Raw genomic sequence first — 18634 nt, forward strand, 5'->3', positions numbered from 1 at the left:
ACTCACATGGTGGAAGGAAAAAGTTCCCTTCTGAAAGCTGCTCTTGGGTTTTCGTTCCCCAATCACCCTCACCACACACACGACCTAATAACAAAGCGCAAAGTTTATTATTTGTGTCAAATATACACTCATCCTATTTCTCTGTTCCTCAAACCTCCCTCCTCCCATTCTTCAAACTGGTGGTCAGCAGACAGAAGGCTCCCTCCTAGCTAAACTCTAGCCCTCCCACCCCTCCCCAACAGCGCTCTCTAGGAGAAGTGGATCAGGGCCACCAGCAGTGTTGGCAACAGCAGCTCCAGCACCCACAGTGAGGTGAGCATCCAGGAGGCCCTACTATTTCCTTCTGCCTTTCTGGGCTGGAGGAAAGAGTAGTAACTGCAGGTCTCCTTCACCGTCATGGGTCCCACTGAGGTCATTGAAGCCATCAGTCTGCAGCCAATTGCAGTGGTGCAGCCTTTAACATGCACGATGGAGTCCATTCCTCCTGTGAGCCAGAGGGGGTGGGGCAACAGAGACACAAGTTTAGGGAATGCGGAGCCCAGTCTTCCCTCACCTCTGGAACCCTGAGTGCCAGAACCTAGAGGGGCCTTTACCTCCAGAGAGCTCAAGTTTTCCTTGATAGCACTGAGTTGTACTGTTGGCACAGGGCAGAGAGGGGGCACTGGGACAGGACCCCAGAGCCACACATGTTGGGCAGCGGAGGTTTCCTGGCATACTGCGAGTTACTGGATGGGGATAAAGAGGGTAAGTTAAGCCTGTGTCCAGCACCCGGAGGAGCTTGTCCGGCTGCCTTCTGCTTGTCCCAGCTGCTTTTTTGCCTGCCCTGTGTCCTGTAGAGGCCACACTAACCAACCCACTATTGAGTTCCACCTATCTTCCCCCAGTTGATTTTTTTTTATCAGAAACTCAGCCACTGGCTGCCGAGATGGTGCAGCATGTATAGGCACTTACTGTGCAAGCCTGGAGACCTGGGTTCAATCCTCGGCATCCATACAGAGGTGGAAGGAGAAAATCAACTCTCCAAGTTGTTTTCTGGCTTCTACACATGCACGTGCGAGCACACACACACACACACACACACACACACACACACACACGCACGCACGCATGTGCATGCACACTCACACACTAAAAGAACCCCCAGAGACCACATGACTTCCACACGTGACAGAGCTGAAAGGACAGTTGGAGCAGAAAGGTCTGTGGGTAGTCAGTGGTATTATAACTCGGTGCTGCACTCAAAGGATAGTCAAGGAAACGGAGGACGCCAGCTACCTAAAGATGCTTCAGCAAACATCAAGGGGCGGAGACCTGAGCTGTGAAGAAGGCTGTGCGTAAACATGGGCTTGAGACAGAGATGGGACAGGGTTGCTGTTCAGATGGTAGGCATAGGCAGGGAGGACGTGTGTCACTGGCATTTTTTTTAATGACCTGTACCATGTACATTAAGAAAAAAGTCACTTTTAAAGTGTGTGTATGGGTGCATAAGCATTTGCGTGTGGGTGCATACATGGGCACATGTGTGTGGAGGTGAGAGGACAACTTCAGGTGTCATCCACAGGGTCAGGGTCTCTCACTGCCCTGGTGCCCACAAATTAGGCCAGCATGGTTGGCCAGTAAATCCAAAGAACCCTCCCCATCTCCTCCACCTCTGAGAGCCAGGGTTACAAGCTCATGACGGCATGCCTGGCAGTTTTCTGTGTGTTCTGGGAAATTGAATGCAGGTCCTCAGGCTTACAGGGCAAGCACTTTGCCTGCTGACCCAGTACAGTGTTAGAAGTGTGACCACGAGTCTAGGACACAGCATAAGGCAGGGGAGAGAGGCACTTGTAGGTGAAAAGATGGGCAGATGACTGTAGGCTTGGAGGGCAAACTAGGGTACTAGACTTTGTCACCTGGCAGTGAAGAACCCACAATTGCTAAAATGAATGCCACTGCCTGCTCAGAAACTAATGGAGACCTCTTCCTGCTCAGTGAACACATTCCCAGTCGTTACTGCAGCCTTCACCGATGTCCCTCTGCCACGAGGAGGGCTTGCAATACAAAGGACTTCAACTCAGAAGATGACCGTGCAGACTGAGGGATTCTTCTGCATGTGGCCACTGAGGTCCACGCTAAGCAGAAACACAGAGCAGAGTGACATGCACAGGTACCTGTGGTGTCCAGTGGTTTCCAGAATACAGACACGTTTCTGTTGTTGTTGCAGAGGGTCCTGTTGCAGTAGTTACTGAAGGAGAGGGCAATCAGGCCAGGGGGTGGGGTGTACTGGATCAGAGTCATCGACTCTACCCCTTGAGCGGAGCAACCCTTACTGGCCAAAACAACAGTCTTGGTTCCTTCTGTGAGACAGGGAGTAGAGAAGGTGGATGGTGGGCCCAGTGCTTAGCAGGGAGAGACCAAATAACATGGCTACCTTCTCCCTCATGCCCAAGGGATGCCCCTGTGTCTGCCTCCCCAGTGATGGGACTGCAAATTCATGCCACCATGCCTGACATTTTTATGTGGGCCCTGGGGATTCAACTGAGACCCTTATGTATTCAAGACAGGCACCTTACTGAGCTAGCTTCCCAGTCTCCATCTAGACTGCCATAGGGTTGTGCTATTAGTCAGACACATAACCCAGAGCATGAGAGGGGAAAGAAAGGTTGGAAGCTGAAAAGATGGGCAAGGTCAAATGGCTTTCAGCTTGGGGATCTACACTGGACTGCTGTCACCCGGCACTGACCCACCACTCGGTCCCAAGTTACCCGCTTTAATCAACAGCACAGTTTCTTGGCAAAGTTCTCCAGAATTGCAACTCTCAACCTTCTCAGTCTTTGAAGTCCAGTTAAAGGTTTGGCCTGGATCATCCTCTAAACGCTGGATTCTACTCACCATGCAGCGAAGGTTCTGAACCACTGGGAAGATGAGATAAAAATGATCTTTAATTTTGCAAAAAAAATTGCAAAAAAAGATGATCAATTGCCCTCTCTGTGGGGTGACCTCTTCCCACAATAAATGCACTCTCTGTGGAATCAGTTGTTTTCCTGAGGTCCCACACACGTACAAGTCCAGTGGGAGGCTCCCAGCAGGAAGAGGAGCAGTAAGTACTGGAGGCGGCAGGCTGCCATGGCTTCTCTGAGGCTGGGAAGAGCTGATCAGGACCTGGGAACTGAAGGAGAAACAGGAGACACTTCAGTCAGCCAGAGAGAGATTAAATCTCAGTTTTCTGTTAAGTGTCTACTTTATGATAGATTTATGGTATGCAAGCCCATGAAGTCCACCCTGAAGTGTCTTGGGATTTAACAGCAAGGTCACAGATTTATTGTGCCTACTTTCCATAGTTCTAAGACTCAGCCATCCATAGTTGACAAGGTCTGGCAACTTTCTTTCTTCAGTGTCTACATACAGGAGAATGGGCCCTGGAGCCCTCTGCCTTTAAGTCTCAGAGGTTCAGAGCCACAGCAGAAATCTCTCAAGCCTCAGCATCTCAGTCCTTAGGACCCAGCTCCACCAGAACTCCACCAGACACATGATTCTGGGCAGCCAGCCTATTCCCTCAGACTAAGAGTCTAGCTGAATTCCACTCCTCGATCCAGAAGTATAGACTTCAGTTCCTCCTCCAGACCCAAAGCCCAGAACCTGGCACTCCTAAAAGACCCAGGAAAAAAGAACCCAGTTCTCCTTCCTCAGACACAGGGGACCCACTCCAGCCTCCCTCCTTCAGAATAGGGGCTGAGGGCTGGTCCTCCTCCCTCCAACTCAGCCCTCTGCCCTCAGACCCAGGGCTCCAGATCCCCAGCTCTCCTCCCTCAGGCTCAGTAACCAGACTGTAGTCTCCTCCCTCAGACCCAGGAGTCCAGGCTCCAGCCCTCCTCCCTCAAACCCAGGATTCTGAGGGCCAGCTTTCCCCTTTCTGACTGCGTTCCAGACCCCAACGTTCCTCCCTCCCACAATTCCAGACCCAGAGCCCTCCTCCCCCAGGCCCCGTAGCCAGACCCTAGGCTCCTCCCTCAGACCCAGAAGTTCAGGCCCCCAGCTCTCCTCCCTCAGACCCAGCAGCCAGACCAGATCCTAGTAGTCTCCTCCCTCAGACCCAGGATTCCGGGCGCCCAGTCTCCTCCCTCAGGTGAGGGCTCCCACAGTCTGTCTAGACTAGACTTCAGGAGTCCCGCCATGGCCCCCTCCTTCCTCATTCCATCGAGATTTTTTCCTCAGGCTTGGGGAATATGGGTTCCCTCACCCTTCTTTTTCTTTTGAAGGCAATACAGTTCTTTCTGACCTCAGCGTGTCCTCCGCGCGCACAGCTTCGATGGCGACCGGTACAGTATGCTGCGTTCCTGGTGTGTGGCTCCAGAAGGCACGAAAGGCAGGGCCAGCCCAGCCAGGATACTCGAAGCCCCATTGGTTGGGGAGGAATCCTCGCATGATCTTATTGGATGGGCCTGGAGAATCACTGCATCTCATTGGTCCCCAGAGAAGCCAATTACTTGGCCGCTTCTGAAGGCACGCAAGCGCCCCCTGGCTGTTGCTGCCTGAAGTGTATGTGGAAGGGGTTTGCTCCAGGCCAGGTTTCCCTCCTCCACTTGCACTAGGACTTGGCCTTTGCCCACGGAACAAAACACCTACCAGAAGAGTCTCCCACATTCCTTGCCTTGCCCCTGCCCTGGCACCCACCCAGTGGCCCTAGCCCCCATAAGTCTCTTCCTCCCTCTCCACCCAGCAATGGAGGCTTCATTGTCTAATCCAGTCCTGGAGGGCTGAGTAGAGGATAGCCCTCTTCCCTGTCGCTTAAGATGCCTCCAAAGATTGTGTGCTTGAGTGGCAACCACATAACAGCACAGGTTGCCTGAACTTTGAACGAATCCACTTGTCCTCATTAGGACGGTGAAACAGACGAACCTTCAGACTGGTTATGCACAGATTTAGGTTCTTTAAATATATTTTCGTTTATCTTCTGTGTATGGATCTTCATGTCTGTGTCAGGGCACACGTCTGGTGCTTAGAGGTTATCAACGGCCAGCGTGTGGGTCCTGGGGATAAAACTCAGGCTGTTAGATGTGGCGGCCGATACCTTTACCTCATGAGTCTTCTTCTTCCCCTTCCTCTTTTTCTTTTCTTTTATTAAGTAATTAAAACAAAATAATGGATTTTGTTGCAATTTTTTAATAAGTGCACGTGATTTACATTGTTCAAATTTTTTTTGAGGCAGAGTCTTCTAGCCCAGGATGTGTGGGGGCCCACAGAAGTGGGTCCACTCCACCTTGAATGAAGGTCAGAGAACGTAAGCCTACTCTTGCGCTTTCAAAGTTATTGACAAGAGGTTTGACTTAGGGTGTGGCTACAAACAAGATATCTTGACCTCGGCATGGTTATTTGTTTTGGGTATTGATGGTGGATCCATTCCACTCTGACTAAAGGTCAAAGAATTCAAGCCTATTTCTGCTCCTTCAAGGATATGGCAGGCAGTTTGACCCATGGAGTGACTGCCTAGGATACTTGGTCTAAGGTGTAGCTGCTACATGTCCTGTACAAACAACAGAATGCTGAACTCATGTCTCAAGTATTGAAACCAGTAATTGTTCTGGTTGTCCTCTGTGTCGAGTTAAAGCAGTCTTTCCGCCTTCTTCTCCCCTTTGGATTGGGGTATATAAGCATATGGAAAATAAATGTGGGCATATTCAGTATTCACTGGATTGCCCTCTGGGCTCTATCCTACATCGAGGTATTTCTTTCATATCTTTGTTCCTCCCACCTAGTTTTTCTAATCCACATCCCCCCTACCTTGTAATGTGGAACCCTGTTGATGCTGGACCCAGACAAGAACTCCCAGTGTAGCTGAAAATGACCTTGAATTTATGATCCCTCTGACTCCTCTTCCTGAGACCTGGGTCATTGGTAGGTGCCATCATTTATGCGGCACTGGGGATGGAAGCAAGCTAGGCAAGCACTCTACCAGCTGAGCCCCATCCCAGGTCTCTTGTTCATGTTTATGTCTTTGTTCCCTTCGCACCTTCCCTCAGTCCTCTACTGTCATGTCCCTGGAGCACAGACAGTTGTGAGGCCCTCTGTGGTCACTGGAATTAAACCTGGGTCCTCTGGAAGAGCAGCTGGTGCTCAACCACTGAACTATATCTCCAAGCTGGAATTTTATTTTTATTTATTTATTTATTTCTGAGACAGGGTTTCTCTGTGTAACAGCTCTGACTGATCTGGAAATTGGCTTGTAGACCAGTCTGGCCTCAGACTCACAGAGATCCACCTGCCTCTGCCTCCTGAGTGCTGGGATTAAAGCCATGTGCAACCACTCTCTGGCTAGTATCTATCTATTTATTTATTTTTTATTTTTCAAGACAGGGTTTTTTTTTGTGTTAACAGCCCTGACTGTCCTGGAACTCGCTTTGTAGACCAGGCTGGAAACTTCAGTCAGATGCTGCATAGGCCATGAAATAGCAACTCAGACACAAGACCTAGGAATAATTTTATGTCCCTTTAAGATGCCCAGAGATGTGTGCTTTGTGCAGGCTCATATGTATGTGAGTACCAGAGGCCAGATGTCTGTGTTGAAGGATTTCCTCGCTCAGAAAACTAATTTTGTGAGAAAGGCTTTTGTATTTGCTGGATGGACAGCGAGTGCCGGGATCTGCATGTTATGTCCCACAGTGCTGCAGTTACTATTATGTGTTGCTGTGCCTGGCTTTTATGTGCACACTAGAGATTTGAACTCAGGTCCCCATGCTTGCATAGTGAGAACTTAACCCATGGAGTCATCTCTCCAGACTCCAAGAATGACTTTTTTGTTTGTTTGCTTGTGTGTGTGTGTGTGTGTGTGTGTGTGTGTGTGTCCTGGAACTCAGAGATGCACCACACTTTGCCTCCCAAGTTCTGGGATTAAAGGGGTGGGCCACAAAGTCCAGCCCAAGAAATGTCTTTTTGAAACTTCAATAATAATAAAAGAAACAAAATATTGCTCAGTAATTTTATCCATCAGTAAGAATTTAGCATTCTAGGATTCAATACACTTAAGACGGGTATGTAATTTGTGGAGGGAATGGAGAAGAAATAGGGCTAGGTGTTTTTAGGTCCTGGTTACAGGACAGAATATGTTGAAGTCTTTAGGATTCACAGTGACAACATTATTTAATTCCTATTCTGTCTAGTTCATTCTCTTTGGGATGACATCAAAGAGATGTCAGTGGTTTATTGGAGCTAAATAATTCAAGAGAGTGAATGTTTAAAATTTCAGAAAAAAGAGTCAACCTAGTTTCTAAACATAGACATTATTTTGGTTGTGAGCCTAGCCTTTATGGCTGAGTCATCTCTCCAGCCCCACAGAAATTATTAAAAATTATGTTCATTTACTATTAATTTTGTTTTAGAAACAGGGTTTCTCCGTGTAACAGCCCTGATTGTCCAGCTCTGTAGACCAGGCTGGCCTCGAACTCACAGAGACCCACCTGCCTCTGCCTCCTGAGTGCTGGAATGAAAGGCATGCGCCACCATTGCCTGGACTTTAAATTGAGTTTTTAAAGTGAGTATCAACAGTCACCACTTGCCATTGGACATTGTCTATTTCCCTTGTCCCAGCTGTGTGGTGCAGATATTAGATGACTGCTCCTGAGGATTCCTATTCATTATTTATGGAAGAGTGTCCCCAGGTAGGTAGGGCTTAAATTTTGGGGGGTCCCCCTGCTTCTGTCTCTCAGGTGCTACCATTAGAGCTTTGTACCACACACGGCTGTAATTGTTGTTGTTTTCAAATGGGGCCTCATGTAGCCTAGGCTGGTCTTGAACTCACAGCGTAGCCAGAGAAGACAGCCAGGAACTGTTGATCCTCCTGCCTCCATCTCTAAGTCCTGGGGTTGTAGGTGTGCATCCTGACACTTGGTTTATACAGTGCTGGGGCTCAAACTGGTGCTTTATGTGAGTGAGATGAGCACCCTACAGTCCAGCCTGGGAGTTGTTCTCAAATGCTAGAGTGCTGGCATGTTCTGGAGACCTGCTGCTGACAGCGTGATCTCTGCTGAACTGAACTACGTGAACACTACGAACTGTACACAGGAAATGCTTACAACCAAAATCTGTTTTCTCTTTTCATTTGAAACAGAATCTCATGGAGCCCAGGCTGACTCCAAAGTAGACAGTAATCAAGGATGACCCTGAAGTTCTGAGCCTTCTGCCTACCACTCTTGAGGCCATTGACATCAGAATGTCTGATCAGAATGTCTGTTCAGTGCGTCCTATTGAGTTCAGTAAGCACACCATGGGCACTGGCAAATACAGTGAAGTCAGCCTTCCCCTTCTTCCCAGGGAAATTGCTCGTTCACAATTTGGTGTATGTTGTAGTCTGTGTTCAGTTGCATGAAGAGACAGCATGACCTCGACAACTCCTATAAAAGACAGCATTTAATTGGGGCTTGCTTGCACACAGGCAGACAAGGTAGCTGAGAATTCCATAACTGTACCCACAGGCAGTGGGTAGAGAGAGCCGCTGGGCCTGGCTGGAGCTTTTGAAACATCTAGGCTCGCCCACAGTGACACACTTCCTCCAGCAAGGCCACACCTACTCCAATCCTTCTCAAGCAGTGCCACTCCCTGAAGATTTAGCATTCAAGCAGATGAGCATGTGGGGCCTTCCTTATTCAAACCTCCACACATCAAACAAGAGTGAGGGTGGCTTCCTTCAGGGGTCAGCTTAACTGGAAGGGACCTGTCTCCTGGTCTCATAGAGAATCATTTCAATAAGCTTGCAGATTTACAAAGTTCATTAAGTCCCTCAGACATTTGACCTGTCTGAGCCAACTTTGCAGTTGTCTGAGGCTTACATTTTATTTAATTTCCTCGAGATGGGATCTCACTGTACAGTAATAACTTTGCCTGATGAGGAACTGCATAGGCATACCAGACTGATCTTGCCTCTGCTTCCTCTTGCCTCTCTCAGGATAACAGGTGTGAGCTACCATGTCTGACCTCTCTTCACCCTATTTTGTGGTCTTGAATTTTTTTTTGAGACAGGGTTTTCCTGTGCAACCTTGACTCTCCTGGAACTTGCTCCATTTACAGACTGGCCATGAACTCAGAGATCCTTGAAACTCTGCCTTCCAAGTGCTGGAATTAAAGGGGTGCACCACCACACTCAGATCTGTGGTCCTGAACTAACATGTATTTCCTCACTCCACAGATCTTTGCTATTAGTCCTGTTTGGACTCAAACAATCATTTTTTTTTCTGAACCTGGGATTCTCTGTGTAGCCCTGGCGGTCCTGAAACTCACTCCATAGCCCAGGATGCCCTCACACTTGGAGATCCACCTGCCTTTGCCTCCCTAGTGCTAGGATTGAAGGCGTGTGTTATCATGGCATGGATGACCTTGAATTTTCTAAACCCTCTGCCTAAGCCTCTCACAGACTGTGATTTCAGAGGTATTCCACTATGCCCTAACATGTTATCTTGCATGTTGTCACAATAGGTTTCTTTTTTTGTTTTTTTCTTTCTTTTTTTTTTTTTGAGACTGAGTTTCTCTCTAGCTTTGGAGCCTGTCCTGAGAATAGCTCTTGTAGACCAGGCTGATCCTGAACTCACAGATATCTGCCTGCCTCTGCCTCCCAAATGCTGGGATTAAAGCTGTGTGCCACCACAGCTTGGCTAACAATGTGATTCTTTAAAAAGTTTATAGCCAGGTGTCGATGGCACACACTTTTAATTCCAGCAATAAAAAGGCATAGGAGGTGTATCTCTGTGAGTTCAGGACCAACCTGGTTACAGACCAAGTTCCAGGATAGCCAGGGCTGTTACACACAGAAACCCTGTCTGGGAACACACAAAAAGTTAATTTCAACACATACCTAAGCCACTGTCTGCGTGTGCATGTGAGCAGTGCCCTCAGAGTCCAGACGAGGGTGTCGGAACCCCTAGAGCTAGACTAGTGGATGGCTGTGACCACCCAGCCTGGCTGCTGGAACCAAGCTTGTGTCCTCTGCAAAAGCAGAGTGCACCTCTGACTGCACAGCCGTCTCTCCAGCCCCAACAATGTGTTTCAAATACAGGTCTGCTCCTGTGTCCTGCAGCATCTGTTCCCCAGGACCCTGACCTCACACCACCCGGGTGTGGTGGCACACAACTATCAGCCCAGGAAGGGATATGGAGGCGTGGTTTGGGGGAGATGAGGTGGGTATTCAAAGGCAGTTCTGATGGTTATCAGCTGTCACCCCAGACCTGAGCTGCTGTTCTGTGTAAACTCTGTCCTCTTCTGCTCATGCTGTGGACTGAGATGGACATTGTGATTATAACATTACAAGATGGGGCAATGGCTCACGGGATAGTCCACCTTCTGTAGGGAAGACTCCAACATCTGGACAAAGAAAAAGGGTGATGATAAGTACAGTGGCTAGTAGCTTTTGGCAAGGAATGAGATTGAGAGACAGCTAGGGCATTGATATAACGCACGTTGGGGGTGTGTCTGTTGAGTGTCTTTCCAGAGAGGATGAATGGAGTGGGGACAGCCCACCTGACTGTGGGCAGGGCACCAATCTCCCTGTGTTTGGATCCTTAGAGATGACAAGGTCCCAGTTCCGTGCCCACCTCCACACTTCCTCTCTACAATGAGCTACTATTCCGCCAATAAACCTTCCCTCCATTTAGCTTGTTTTCAGGTTTGCATCACCTGAAATTAATTAATCCACCGAGGAGGATGTGTGGACTCATGTGGATACTTCTGCCTCTCCAGATTCACTCTTCTAGAGTTTCCTCGTCTCAGCAATGTGGGTGTCAGCTCTATGGAAACTGCCTTACTGGTCTCTGGTTCAGCCTGTGCCTGCCCAAAAGGACAGTGATACTGGATTGTGAATCCCATGCTCCTCCCTCATGGAGCCCTGCTGGGCAGGATGCAAGTTTGTGCCCAGAATGAAAACTCTAAGAACATCCATGAGTGAGATGGTTCATTGTGGTAATGGCATCTTTTCCAAGCCTGATGTTTTGTGCTCAATGCCCCAGAAGCCACATTGTAGAAAGAGAAAACCAAACACACACACACACACACACACACACACACACACACACACACACACACACACACAAGAGAAGCTGAGGATCACATGTCAGAATAAGGCCCAGTGACCCCTGACCTCCCAGGTCACAGCAAGGCCCAGTGCTTTAGCTGCAGCACCAGGATGACTCTGGGGGCACAGGGTGGAAAGAAGCCTTGGAGTCACCCATGCTGTGTAGCAGTTTCCTGGAGATGGAAACATTCCATCCTGCAGGGAAGCAGCTTAAACAGGAAGCTAAACAACTCAAAATAAATTCAGGAAGTCCCTGAAGCCAGCCAGGTCCCCAAGCCCCTCCCTGCCAGGGCAAGCAGTAAAAGTTGCAAAAGGGACTCAGACCAGACCAGACCAGCTGAGAGGAAGAAGCAGAACCTAGACGAACTGAGTGCAAGAAGTTTAGACCAACTGAGGCACCTGGAAAGACACCCTCCAGGCTGTTGAGCTGCCTGCCGTCTGTGCCCTGGGCTCCAGGTTCCCAGCTCTGTGAACTGTCACTCATGCAGGGGTGGGCTTTGGTGATGAGCCTTTTCCAAGTCATTTTTGCTCCTGTAAGTAATATCTGACCTATACATATTCGTGTGGGTAACCCCAATACAAAACTCATTGGTTTGCCAATTTGGAATTTGATGGCATCTGTATTTTATGAGTAGATGTGTATGTTGAGTCTCCCCAGAGAACATTTTGTCACACAGCACCATGGAGGCCAGGGCTTGGCAGCGGACTCTCAATGGGTCCCATTAGTGCTGTGCATTTCCTCACACAGAGAAACCCAGTATTTGGAGATAAACAGTAGCTTTATTATTCTACATGTGTGGCCAACATGTGGGTGTCCACTAGCACAGGGTGAGATCAGCAGCTCCCATATATAAATATCAGGAGGCAGAGATGTGAGGTAAGGGATGCTGGCACCAGGAGAGCATGGGTAGAAGATCCCAAGTGTAAGGTCTTAGGTTATGATGTCAGAGTACTGGGTGGCCAACAGGGATTAAGGATTGCAGGGAAATGGATTCAGCAGAGAGGACAAAACCCTCCAAACAAAGGAAAAGAAGAGCTCCAGCCCTAACACCCAAGCCAGGGATGTGTCAGGGACAAACAGATGGGAGAATAAATTTTCAGTAGATGATGTCACAATTTCCACCACGGAGAAGATCCCAATTGTTTTGTTGCCTTTTAGTAAGGTTTTGGCAGACATGTTCAGACATCCTCCAATGCTAATATTGGTTTTGATCCCACCTAGAAGATGAAGATCAAGTTAGGGGCAAGGAGAAGGGAGCAATAATTCAGGAAATGTAAAAATCCAGGCTCCATCCCAGGTCCTAAATTTTTCCCCCCGATCCAGGGTTCTAGACTTCAGCCACACTCCCTCTGCTACAGCAGTCCAGACCTCTGAGTTCTCCTCTCAGACCCAGGAGTCAACCCCCTCCCTCCTGCTGAGTTCCTGGAGTCATGGCCTTGTTCTCCCTCATCCCGGGGATGCAGACCTCTGCACCCACCTCCGTTAATCTCAATGTTAGCAGCATAACAATGAGTGGCCTTAGGACAGCTGGCAATATTGGAATTGTGGGCGCAGTTGACTTTAAAGTTCAAGCATGCAGGACACCTCATGGTTCCTAGTCTGGAGCTGGCTGAGGAGAGAGGAGGCGGTGGCTGCACAGTGTGCTCTCTGTTGTAGCCACAGGCAACTCCCTGAATCTCTGTGTCCCTGGATCACACACCTGAAGGAGGGAGGGTCCAAAGGAGGATTTGGCTGCTGGTGGCGTGGTTGCACAGATCAGTGCTGCAGAGTTTGTAGTAAGAGGCAGCCACTATTCCAGGGCCAGTGGCATACTTTACCACCAATTCGTTCCTGTAATATCCAGGGTTGCTGAGACCTTTGCTCGCCAGTAGAACAGATTTTTTACCTAAGAGGATGCAAGAGTGAAAGCCAGGCTTTTATGGGGAGGGTGACAAAGTCTGGGAGCCTAGTTCTTGGGTCCCTTGATGCTCTCAGTCACAAGGAGCACACAATGCCCAGTGACAATAGGACAGGCAGATCATGTTCTGTGTCAGCCAAAGCCTGAAGCTCAAGCCTTGCTCCTTCCGTACCTTGCAGATCTTGCTACACACTGTCTCCAAGCCCCTCCAACAGGCTGCACCTCACTCTGCTCACTGAAGCAAGACTAATAAAAACTCAAAAAGTTGGGGTTCAGCCTGAAGATCTGAAAAGCAAAGCAGCCAGCCACTGGCTTTCACCTCAACTTTAGTCCGAAAATGGTGATCCTGCTTCCAAGAATCTCAGAATGAGAATGTGTCTGAGAACTGTCTCCTCCCGTTTTATAATGCTCTTTAGGGCTGGGATTAAAGGAATGCACCGCATGGTTTCTATGGCAACAAGTGTGGCTAATGGGATTAAAGGAGTGTGTTACTACTGCCTGGTCTGTAAGGCTGACCAGTGAGATTGTTTTACTCTCTGATCTTCAGGCAAGTTTTATTTATTAAAATACAAATGAAATGCACTATATTTTCCCTTTTTGTCTAAAATAAAAGGCTATAACTAATATAAGAAAAACTATATACAATAAGTAAAGTAAGTATATACAATATATACAGGCAGTAAATTCATCAACAATGTCTAGTCCATTATCATTTGACAAATTCAGAGAAAATGCTCCATATCTATCCTATCTTGGTGAGTCTAAAGTCTTGTACATAATTTACTGTCTATCATAACTTGCTTTCTGAGTCAGGTCAACAAGGAAAACTATAGTTAGTTATCTAGTCTTCAACTACCTCAGACCCAAGAAGGAAATAATATTAACCGAGTAAGCAGGAAGTGCAAGCAAGTGGCTTTCAAAAGAAAATGTAATGACAGAAAGAGCTGGCTGCCTGGACAGTCACCCAAATTTCCTCTGCAACAATGGAGCATCCATCTTATGCCTACAGACCTAGCACATCCAAGACACTTTTCTGGGAAGCAGGATATTCTGAAGGGCTGTCTCTTCTTGTCTTGACAATGTTTGGCAGTCACTTTCTTTTGTATCCTGCTTATCTAATTAGGACAGCATACTGTCAGAGCATTTTCTTGCCCAGTGGCTTACTTTTACCACAAAGAAAGTGAACTCCATGTGGAGTTTCTTCAATGCCCAGTATCTTCTCTGAAGTACATTGGTGCTACCAGGAGCAGACATGTCTTGTCATAAAAAAGAACTACCTAGGTTATTAAAACACCTTAAATGCCACATTATGTAGATCTCTGAAGTGTTTAAAGATGATTTGTATGTCTAAAATATATCTTTGTTTGACCTTAAAAACATACCTAATGTGACTACAAGTTTGATTATAATAGGTGATTAACTACTAACCTATATTTACTTAATATCCTAAACAGTTGGTAAAAATAATTTTCAAGGACTAGAGATTTGTATTACATTGTTAAATGAACTATATAGGTACAATACTTTGAACAAGATTAGAAATGTATGTACAGTATGCTTTAACAAAATCAATCTCAAATTTATATCAATATACAAAATTTGTATATGATATACAAAAGTGCAATCCAATGTAAAACATTTAAAACTATTAGCTGCTTTTTAAAAGTAGATTCAATAATCTGCCCTTTTATCCTCTTATACCTATAATATCCATAATCCACTGAATGACCAAAACCCACCAACCACCAATGATAAAAATGTGAGCTTCATATACTTAAATTTACTTCCTGCTCTCTGGGGGGTGACAGTATCTTTACGGATACTGAAAAAATCTTGGGGTTAATTGTCCTAGAAGAGGTAGCTGTATCCATTTTTGTTCAGTCTATGTGTAATGGGAAAGTGCAGGGCTTGTCTTAAGTCCTGGCTAGAGTAGTCTGTGAGGCTGGGTTGTCTCAGCTAGCCACCTCAAAACTGTTCTGCACATTTGAAGTCCAAAGCTGATCTTTAAGTGGTGCTATCAGCTGAATGATATCACATGATCCAGGTAGAATCATTGTTGTGGGGCCCCATATTCTTCTTAGAGACTTCAGAGATTAATATAGGAAAAATTAGGGCTCACTGTGGAAAATGTAAACACTACTTATATCAAAATGAAAAGTTTGCATTTCAGTAGACATATATTCAAATAAAGGTACCATAGAGATGAAAATAGGTATGAGGGACATTGGTATCTCTGAGAGTTTGCCAGTTGTTCTGTGTTTCTGTACAGCCTGAATGGTCAGTGTATGTTTTTATAGTACTTTATAATATCCTTCCCAGAAACATGAGTTGGTTTATGGTCTGCTTCTGAAACTGCAGGAATGCTTATCTGGGTATTCCATTGTTATAACAGATCATGACCCCATAGATTCACTGCTATTCTAGCCACATATGGCCTTAGCCTTCCTCTCTTTTTTTCTGACCTTATGCATTCAACCCATCTCGTGTCTTGTTTTACCTGAGATAGGATTCCAATTCCTAAGAATTGAGCATCTGCCTCCTGAAGAGGCCAATTCAGATGCCATGATTCTGGAATAATAATAGTCACACCTGCACCTGTGTCTAATAATACTTCCATCATAATGTTATTTGTACAGCTTTGGTCTCTGATTATTTATAGAAGTCTGCCAAAATATACGTTTTCTATTTTCTGTTGTAATTTTTGATTCATCCTCCATGATTATTCTATCATTCAGAGAAGTACAGTTTTTTTTTAAAATAAGAGACATTGGGTTTTCTAATTTTCCTGGGGTGGTGTGTCCTCCACAGTGACTGGGAATGACTGAACTAGGTTTGAGCTGGGGGCCTGTGAGAGGCCCCTCAAGGATTTTCCCAATGAAAACAGGTTGCCTTGTTTTTCTCTTTTTGCTTTACACTCACTGGTCCAGTGTTGGCCTTTGCAGCATCTTCTGCATAACCCAGAAGGTGGGGGCCATCTATTTGGGTGATTCCCAGAAGAAACATTATTTCTAGAAATGCCCTGTGTACAATCCCTTCTCTGATGGCCTATTTTACCACAATTAAAGCATCTGGTATTTTGATGTCTCTTCATACCTTTGGAAATCACTTCTCCTACCCAAGCCTCAATGTTAATAGTCAAAGAACTCAATAATTGTCTGTGTGTAGGATCCATTGGTCCATTGGTGCTGATCATATCTTTAAGTATCTTTTTTCATTCTAAATTAGCATTTTCAAAAGCCAGAGACTCAATGAGTACTCATTAAGCTTCTGGATCTGCTACCCGAATTTGTACAGCTTTAGCTAATCTTTGCAAAAAGTCACTAAATGGTTCTTTTGGGACTTTTATAAACTTAGTACACGATTCAATTCTTTTTCCTGATTCTTGAATCTTGTCCCAAGCATTCAAGGCTGCTGTAAGGCTTAGGGACAATATGTGTTCATTGTATATAACTTGACTATTTGGATCAGCATAAGGGCCCTCACCAAGAATTTGATTTTGGGCTGGGCTGCCTGGAATCCCTGATCCTGTGCCTTGAAGTTCCGTCTGAACTGGTGAGTGAATGCGGACCCTGGGGCAACCTGCCCTGGAAGAGAGCACAGACCCCCTCCCCCCAGCTCCCTCTGCAGGCTTGTCTTTGTTTCTCACATCCCTGCCTCTCCCAAGCCTTCCCTAGTGTTTTCAGGTGCCCTGCTCCTGTACTAAGGCCATCCACCCAAAGGGGTCAGACTCTGGCCTCCAGGCAGGTCTGAGGATTCCTGCAAGGGAGTGCGGGCTTCTTCAGATTGTGACGCAAGGAATAGGTCCTCCTCTGGCACTGGGGAGATCCAACCAGTTTCAGTCACAGCAAAGATTGGTCTAGGACACCAAGCGCCTCCAGGCTCCTTTTGAAGGAAGAGATGGGCAGGCGCCAATGCAGGAGCTCCTCCAACAACATGAAAGGCAACATGACATCACCACAATCCAGACATCCCGAAACAACAAGAATTGAACACCCTACCCCAGAAGATATAGAAGAAACCGATCTTAAACAGTACTTTATGAAAATAATAGAGGACCTTAAACAGGAGGTAAAAAACTGCCATAAAGAAATGGAGATGACAAACAAAAAGGTAGACGAAATAAATAAATCTCTCAAAGATACCCAAGAAAAACAAGAAAAACAAGAAAAAGCAATCAAACAGGTAAGGGAAACAGTACAAGACCTGATAAATGAATGGAGGTATTGAAGAAAACACAATCTGAGGGAAGACTGGAAATGGAAATTCTGAGTAAACGAACAGAAACTTCAGAGACAAGTATTTCCAACCGAATACAAGAGATGGAAGAAAGAATCTCGGACTCTGAAGATACTGTAGAGGAAATAAATTCACAGATTAAAGAACTAAACAAATCTAACAAATTCTTAACACAAAACATCCAGGAAATCTGGGACACCATGAAAAGACCAAACCTAAGAATAATTGGGGTAGAAGAAGGAGAAGAATTACAACTCAAAGGCCCAGAAAACATATTCAACAAAATTATAGAAGAAAACTTCCCCAACCTAAAGAAGGATGTTCCTATGAAGGTACAAGAAGCCTACAGAACACCAAATAGACTGGATCAAAAGAAAGCATCCCCACGCCATATAATAATAAAAACACAAAACATACAGAATAAAGAATAGATATTAAGAGCTGCAAAGGAAAAAGGTCAAGTAACATATAAAGGGAAACCTATCAGAATTACGCCTGATTTCTCAATGGAAACCATGAAAGCCAGAAGGTCTTGGAGAGATGTGCTACAGACACTAAGGGAACATGGATGCAAGCCTAGACTACTATACCCAGCAAAGCTTGCATTCACCATTGATGGAGAAAACAAGATATTCCAGGACAAAAACAGATTTAAACAATACGCAGCCACAAATCCAGCCTTGCAGAAAGTAATAGAAGGAAAATCACAAACCAAGGAGTCCAACAACGCCCACAATAACTCAGGCATCTAGCGACCCTTCACCAGCACAACTACAAGAAGGGAAACACAAAAACTCTACTACAAAAAATGACCGGAGTTAACAACCACTGGTCATTAATATCACTTAATATCAATGGACTCAATTCACCTATAAAAAGGCACAGGCTAAGAGATTGGATACGAAAACAGGATCCAACATTTTGCTGTTTACAAGAAACACACCTCAACCACAAAGACAGACACCTACTCAGAGTAAAGGATTGGGAAAAGGTTTATCAAGCAAATGGCCCTAAGAAACAAGCTGGTGTGGCCATACTAATTTCCAACAAAGTTGACTTCAAACTAAAATCAATCAGAAGAGATGGAAAGGGACACTTTATACTCATAACAGGAAAAATCCTTCAGAATGAAGTCTCAATCCTGAATATCTACGCCCCTAATATAAAAGCTCCCACTTATGTAAAAGAAACACTTCTAGAACTCAAGGCAGCCATCAAACCACACACATTAATAGATGGAGACTTCAACACTCCTCTCTCACCAATGGACAGGTCAATCAGACAGAAACCTAACAGAGAATTGAAAGACTTAATGGAGGTAATGAACCAAATGGACTTAACAGACATCTATAGAACATTCCACCCAAATAGGAAAGAATATACCTTCTTCTCTGCGGCTCATGGAACCTTTTCGAAAATTGACCATATACTTGGTAACAAAGCAAACTTCCACAGTTACAAAAAA

General features: G+C 45.9%; 1 protein-coding gene across 1 annotated transcript; it reads right to left on the reverse strand.

Moving 5' to 3' along the window:
- Window positions 1-248: 248 nt before the first annotated feature.
- Tex101 (testis expressed 101) lies at window positions 249-3110 on the reverse strand. Its single transcript, XM_038340959.1, has 5 exons — window positions 3047-3110; window positions 2748-2897; window positions 2154-2339; window positions 594-725; window positions 249-484 (listed from the first exon to the last, which is right to left on the reverse strand). Exons 1-5 carry the CDS (start codon window positions 3108-3110, stop codon window positions 249-251), a joined length of 768 nt encoding a protein of 255 aa, XP_038196887.1.
- Between the last annotated feature and the right edge of the window lie 15524 nt (window positions 3111-18634).

This window comes from Arvicola amphibius, chromosome 8 (genome assembly GCF_903992535.2).
Source record: "Arvicola amphibius chromosome 8, mArvAmp1.2, whole genome shotgun sequence".
Lineage (NCBI taxonomy): Eukaryota > Metazoa > Chordata > Mammalia > Rodentia > Cricetidae > Arvicola > Arvicola amphibius.